Raw genomic sequence first — 7,500 nt, 5'->3', positions numbered from 1 at the left:
TGGAGGAAAGGAGGAGGAAGTGAGGGAGGAAGTGAAGAGGAAACGAGGGAGGAGAGGAGGAAGTGGAGGAAACGAGGGAGGAAGTGAGGAGGAAGTGGAGGAAACGAGGGAGGATGAGGAGGAAGTGGAGGAAACGAGGATGTGAGGGAGGAAGTGAGGAGGAAACGAGGGAGGAAGTGAGGAGGAAACGAGGGAGGAAGTGAGGAGGAAACGAGGGAGGATGAGGAGGAAGAGGAGGAAACGAGGGAGGACGAGGAGGAAGTGAGGGAGGACGAGGAGGAAGTGGAGGAAATGAGGGAGGATGAGGAGGAAGAGGAGGAAACGAGGGAGGATGAGGAGGAAGTGGAGGAAACGAGGAGGAAACAAGGGAGGAAGTGAGGAGGAAACGAGGGAGGGCGATGAGGGAGGAAGTGAGGAGGAAACGAGGGAGGAAGTGAGGAGGAAACGAGGGAGGAAGTGAGGAGGAAACGAGGGAGGATGAGGAGGAAGAGGAGGAAACGAGGGAGGACGAGGAGGAAGTGAGGGAGGACGAGGAGGAAGTGGAGGAAATGAGGGAGGATGAGGAGGAAGAGGAGGAAACGAGGGAGGATGAGGAGGAAGTGGAGGAAACGAGGAGGAAACAAGGGAGGAAGTGAGGAGGAAACGAGGGAGGGCGATGAGGGAGGAAGTGAGGGAGGACGAGGAGGAAGTAGAGGAAACGAGGGAAGAAATGAGGAAGTGAGAGAGGATGAGGATGAAGGGGAGGGAGAGGGTGAGGGTGGAGGTGAGGGAGGGAGGGAGAGTGGAGGTGAGGGAGGGAGGGAGGGAGGGTGGAGGTGAGGGAGGGAGGGTGGAGGGGAGGGTGGAGGTGAGGGTGGAGGTGAGGGAGGGAGGTGAGGGTGGAGGTGAGGGAGGGAGGGTGGAGGTGAGGGAGGGAGGGTGGAGGTGAGGGAGGGAGGGTGGAGGTGAGGGTGGAGGCGAGGACCCACCGAAGAAGTCGAAGCGCCCGGGGGCCAGCCGCTCCGGCAGGTGAGCAGTAAACAGGAAACAGGTGAGGACGGCGAACAGCAGGTGGTAACAGTGACTAGATAACGACTCTGATCCACTTCCTGCTCTGCTCCACACCTGGAGACACACACACACTTTTACCTGGGGGGGGGGGGGGGGGACAGAGAGAGAGAGACACAGAGAGAGACACAGAGAGAGAGAGAGACACAGAGAGAGAGAGAGACACAGAGAGACAGAAAGAGAGAGAGACACAGAGAGAGAGAGAGACACAGAGAGACAGAAAGAGAGAGAGACACAGAGAGAGAGAGAGACACAGAGACAGACAGAGAGAGAGAGAGACACAGAGAGACAGAAAGAGAGAGAGACACAGAGAGAGAGAGAGACACAGAGAGACAGAAAGAGAGAGAGACACAGAGAGAGAGAGAGACACAGAGACAGACAGAGAGAGAGAGACACAGAGAGAGACAGAAAGAGAGAGAGAGACACAGAGACACAGAGAGACACAGAGAGAGAGAGAGAGAGAGAAAGAGAGAGAGAGAGAGAGAGACACTCACCCTGTAGAACAAAGGTCCAGTGTCAAACAGAAACGGGATGATAAACGCTGCCGTCCGAACAACTTTACTGGTCTGAGGACGCTGCAGCTCCACAAACCTACACACACACACACACACACACACACACACACACACACACACACACACACACACACACACACACACACACACACGATGTGTCAGATCTCTAAATGTCTCGTCTTCATTCATCGTTCTGAACAACAGACCACCCAGCACGGTTCCAGGACGGACCTGGTCTACAGACTGTCTCCGGACCTGGTCTACAGACTGTCTCCGTACTTGGTCTTCAGACTGTCTCCGGATCTGGTCTACAGACTGTCTCCGGACCCGGTCTACAGACTGTCTCAGGACCCGGTCTACAGACTGTCTCCGGACCTGGGCTACAGACTGTCTCCGTACCTGGTCTACAGACTGTCTCGGTACCTGGTCTACAGACTGTCTCGGTACCTGGTCTTCAGACTGTCTCCGGACCTGGTCTACAGACTGCCTCGGTACCTGGTCTTCAGACTGTCTCGGTACCCGGTCTTCAGACTGTCTCCGGATCTGGTCTACAGACTGTCTCCGGACCTGGTCTACAGACTGTCTCGGTACCTGGTCTTCAGACTGTCTCCGGACCTGGTCTACAGACTGCCTCGGTACCTGGTCTACAGACTGTCTCAGGACCTGGTCTACAGACTGTCTCCGGATCTGGTCTACAGACTGTCTCCGGACCTGGTCTACAGACTGTCTCCGGACCCGGTCTACAGACTGTCTCCGGACCTGGTCTACAGACTGTCTCCGTACCTGGAGTAGCAGGACAGGCTGGTGCACAGCACAGAGTTCCCGATGGCGATGGTGACGAAGTGCTGGTGGATCCAGGACTGGATCCAGGAGTCCGGCATGACGTAGTGTCTGTAGCTGACGGCACATCCTGGACACACAGGGACCACTGACTCTGGTCCTCGCCGTCCCCTCCCCGTCCCCCCCCCCCCCCCCCCCCCCCCCGGAGACTTACCCAGGCTGTACAGGCTCAGAGCGCCGTAGTCCAGGAAGTAGCAGACGTGCCGGGACTCGGGGGACATGGTGCTGAAGGTGTGAGCACAGCTGGACGTGAACAGGAAGACACAGACCAGCAGCATGTGGACCAGCAGGGGCCACGAGTAGCTGTCCCCCAGGACGTCCAGCCTGGAGCCCAGGACACACAGTCTCCACAGGAAGTACCTGCAGCGGGGACAGTCAGGGACACACAGTCAGAGACACACTCAGAGACACACTCAGGGACACACACACACTCAGAGAGAGAGAGACACACACACACACACACACACACACACGCACACTCAGAGACACACACACTCTGAGGGACACAGAGTCAGGGACACACACTATGAGGGACACGCTCTCCGGGACACACACACACTCCGGGACACACGCTCTCAGGGACACACACACACTCCGGGACACACACACACACTCCGGGACACACGCTCTCAGGGACACACACACACTCAGGGACACACACACACACTCCGGGACACACGCTCTCAGGGACACACACACACTCCGGGACACACGCTCTCAGGGACACACACACACTCAGGGACACACGCTCTCAGGGACACACACACACTCCGGGACACACACACACAGGGACACACACACACTCTGAGGGACACACGGTCAGGGACACTCTCAGAGACACACACTCAGGGACACACACACACTCTGAGGGACACACACACACAGGGACACACTCTGAGGGACACACACTCTGAGACACACACACTCAGACACACACACAGATGTTGACCATGAGACTCGCCATGCTGGCAGGAAGTGGCTCCAGATGTTGACCGTCTCGTTGGTCATCTGGAAGCTGCTGAGGACACAGTCCATCACCGAGCTGTGGGGGGGACGGTACCCCGAGACGATGCTGTCCTCCCGGAACACCTGAGACAACACACACCTGAGACACACACACCTGAGACAACACACACCTGAGACACACACACCTGAGAGCCACACACCCCTGAGACACACACACCTGAGAGCAACACACACCTGAACACCTGAGACAAACACACCTGAGACACACACATACCTGAGAGCAACACACCTGAACACCTGAGACAAACACACCTGAGACACACACACCTGAGACACACACAGCTGAACACCTGAGACACACACATACCTGAGAGCAACACACCTGAACACCTGAGAGCCACACACGCCTGAGACAACACACACCTGACACACACACACCTGAGACACACACACCTGAGAGCAACACACACCTGAGACACAGACACACACCTGAGAGCAACACACACCTGAACACCTGAGACACACACACCTGAGACACACACACCTGAGAGCAACACACACCTGAGACACACACACCTGAGAGCAAAACACACCTGACACACACACCTGAGAGCAACACACACCTGAGACACACACACCTGAGACAAACACACCTGACACACACACACCTAAGACACACACAGCTGAACACCTGAGACACACACGCCTGAGACAACACACACCTGACACACACACACCTGAGAGCAACACTCACCTGAGACACACACACCTGAACACCTGAGACACACACACCTGAGAGCAACACTCACCTGAGACACACACACCTGAACACCTGAGACACACACACCTGAACACCTGACACACACACACCTGAGAGCAACACTCACCTGAGACACACACACCTGAACACCTGAGACACACACACCTGAGAGCAACACTCACCTGAGACACACACACCTGAACACCTGAGACACACACACCTGAGAGCGTCTGGTCTGAGACGTGATTGGGTGACGTAGCAGTCGGTGGGCGGAGTCTTGCTCACCTGCGGCACCTGGTGGATGTCGAAGAGGCGGGGCAGTGTGACGCCCTGCATGTGGGCGGGCAGTTTGATGACGCCCCTCCCCCGCTGACACGCCTCCCGGAGCCGGGCCCGCCCCCCCCGGCACAGCAGCACCCAGACCGGGCAGTCCGGACCGGGGATCCCCGGAGCCTCGTGGGTCCCGCCCCCAGCCCGGGGGGCCGGCCCCGGCCGGGGCCCCGCCCCCCGACGGCCCGCCACACTTGAAACACTGCAGACACACACAGAGGACTTCATGTCCCGCGTGGGACGGAGAGTCACGAGGGACGGCGCCCCGCAGAGGGACGTCGCGGGCCGGAGGAGGACAAGGCCTCATTGTGACGGGGAGGCGACCAGAACAATGGCGGCACTGTGGCCGCCGGCGAGCAAAACAACACCACCGCAGGAACCGGACGGAACCGTCCCCCATCCAGAACCGTCTTCTAGGACCGTCTTCAATCCAGAACCGTCTTCAAACCAGAACCGTCTCTAGGACCGTCTTCAATCCAGAACCGTCTTCAATCCAGGACCGTCTTCAAACCAGATCTGTCTTCAAACCAGAACCGTCTTCTAGGACCGTCTTCAATCCAGAACCGTCTTCTAGGACCGTTTTCAATCCAGAACCGTCTTCAATCCAGAACCGTCTTCTAGGACCGTCTTCAATCCAGAACCGTCTCTGGGACCGTCTTCAAACCAGAACCGTCTCTAGGACCGTCTTCAATCCAGAACCGTCTTCTAGGACCGTCTTCAATCCAGAACCGTCTTCAAACCAGAACCGTCTCTAGGACCGTCTTCAATCCAGAACCGTCTTCAATCCAGAACTGTCTTCTAGGACCGTCTTCAAACCAGAACCGTCTCTAGGACCGTCTTCAATCCAGAACTGTCTCTAGGACCGTCTTCAATCCAGAACTGTCTTCTAGGACCGTCTTCAAACCAGAACCGTCTCTAGGACCGTCTTCAAACCAGAACCGTCTCTAGGACCGTCTTCAATCCAGAACCGTCTCTAGGACCGTCTTCAATCCAGAACCTGGAGTCAGATGGAGAGGAAACGCCCCCGGTCCAGAACACAATCCTGACCCACCGGAACCCACCAGGCCTGGGGCCATGAGAACTCACCAGAACTGGGCCCACTAGAACCGGACCCAGTAGAACCCACCAGAACCAGAACCCACCACAACCGGACCCTCTTCGCTCCCAGACCAACATGCAAACTGACAAGTTTCTAATAAAAGTGAGACTTACTGTGACTGAGAGAAGAGGCCGTCTGCTCCTTCTCCTTCTCCTTCTCCTCCTGCTGCAGCTGCTCCTCCTCCTCCTGCTCCTGCTCCTCCTCCTCCTCCTCTTCAGCCAATAGGAGGCGCCACCTGCCTCTCATGTGTGAAGCAGGAGCAACAACAGGAGCCAAGTTTGTCGGAGGACTTGCTACTTCTAGTGAGGAGGAGGAGCAGGAGGAAGAGGAGGAGGAAGAGGAGGAGCAGGAGGAAGAGGAGGAGCAGGAGGAGGAAGAGGAGGAGCAGGAGGAGGAGGTGAAGAACCACAGACTGACTGAACAACCAGCTTTTTATTGCTCAGCCTCACATCATCAGCCCCTTTTCTCCTGCGTGGTGCATGATGGGAGCGTCGCCATGGAAACGGTGACAATGACGGGACACACGTTGGGAGTTTACAACATGTGTGGGTCTGAGTGACGTCCCCGTCTCTAATAAGCTAGCTCTATGTCTCTCTAATAAGCTAGCTCTACCGTTAAAACCTCACAATCACTTCATTAATCGCTGGAGAAATTCCTGGCTCCTGCTCCACCCACTGGGACTATTTCCAGGGAGTCTAGGGTGGAGGAGGACGGAGCTCATTCTCCTGCTGACAGCCGGGGGGCGCCGCTGCTCACTGCTCTGACGTCAGAGCTTCTCCTGGAGAGCTGCAGGTTTAAAACGCCGCCGCCTGGCGGCAGAGCGCCGCCTGCTGGACAAGGCTTTGATCACACCCACCTTTACTGTTGCTCTGCAAACATTGCTTGTTGCTGCATTGCTTTATCCACATTGCTACATTGCTTGTTGCTGCATTGCTTTATCCACATTGCTACATTGCTTGTTGCTGCATTGCTTTATCCACATTGCTACATTGCTTGTTGCTGCATTGCTTTATCCACATTGCTGCATTGCTTGTTGCTGCATTGCTTTATCCACATTGCTTGTTGCTACATTGCTTGATCCACATTGCTCCATTGCTTGTTGCTGCATTGCTTTATCCACATTGCTTGTTGCTACATTGCTTGATCCACATTGCTCCATTGCTTGTTGCTGCATTGCTTTATCCACATTGTTCCATTGCTTGTTGCTGCATTGCCTTATCCACATTGCTCCATTGCTTGTTGCTGCATTGCTTTATCCACATTGTTCCATTGCTTGTTGCTACATTGCTTTATCCACATTGCTCCATTGCTGCATTTCTTTATCCTCATTGCTCCATTGCTTGTTGCTGCATTTCTTTATCCACATTGCTACATTGCTTTATCCACATTGCTGAATGGCTTTATCCACATTGCTTGTTGCTGCATTGCTTTATCCCCATTGCTACATTGCTTTATCCACAATGCTACATTGCTAAATTGCTTGTTGCTGTATTGCTTTATCCACATTGCTCCATTGCTTGTTGCTGCATTGCTTTATCCCCATTGCTACATTGCTTTATCCACATTGCTACATTGCTGCATTGCTAAATTGCTTGTTGCTGTATTGCTTTATCCACATTGCTACATTGCTTGTTGCTGCATTGCTTTATCCACATTGCTGCATTGCTACATTGCTTGTTGCTGTATTGCTTTATCCACATTGCTGCATTGCTTTGCAAACATTGCACGTTGCTGTTGGTTTGCGTTGTTTTGAGCATAAAGACACGTCATGAACAGCAGGACGTTAGCCTGCCGGCTGGCTGCAAACTGTGGAATGGATTTCCTGACTCATTCCCCCACAGCTCATTGAGACCCGCCTCCCTCCAGGAGATCCAGTCCACAGTTTGCAACCAGCAGAGCAGAGCCGCTGCAGTAAAGCAGACGAGGTTTCGAGGATCGGGAAT

At 54.9% G+C, this 7,500-nt stretch overlaps 1 protein-coding gene across 1 annotated transcript in view; it reads right to left on the bottom strand.

The window, feature by feature from the left end:
- LOC308133097 (membrane progestin receptor delta-like) overlaps positions 1 to 4,552 on the bottom strand; it is a 6,875-nt gene extending 2,323 nt beyond the window's left edge. Inside the window, exons 1-6 of the mRNA XM_080500375.1 lie at positions 4,414 to 4,552; positions 3,364 to 3,491; positions 2,557 to 2,762; positions 2,346 to 2,472; positions 1,542 to 1,638; positions 969 to 1,104 (exon numbers count right to left, since the gene is read on the bottom strand). Coding sequence (XP_080356501.1) covers positions 969 to 1,104; positions 1,542 to 1,638; positions 2,346 to 2,472; positions 2,557 to 2,762; positions 3,364 to 3,491; positions 4,414 to 4,464 — 745 coding nt within the window. The 5' untranslated portion in view covers positions 4,465 to 4,552. The remainder of the gene's footprint in view (positions 1 to 968; positions 1,105 to 1,541; positions 1,639 to 2,345; positions 2,473 to 2,556; positions 2,763 to 3,363; positions 3,492 to 4,413) is intronic.
- Positions 4,553 to 7,500: the final 2,948 nt, after the last annotated feature.

Source organism: Blennius ocellaris (assembly GCF_963422515.1).
Source record: "Blennius ocellaris genome assembly, chromosome: 8".
Classification (NCBI taxonomy): Eukaryota; Metazoa; Chordata; class Actinopteri; order Blenniiformes; family Blenniidae; genus Blennius; species Blennius ocellaris.
The sequence above is the reverse complement of the archived record's forward strand: the minus strand, read 5'-3'. Positions and strand labels throughout refer to the sequence as shown.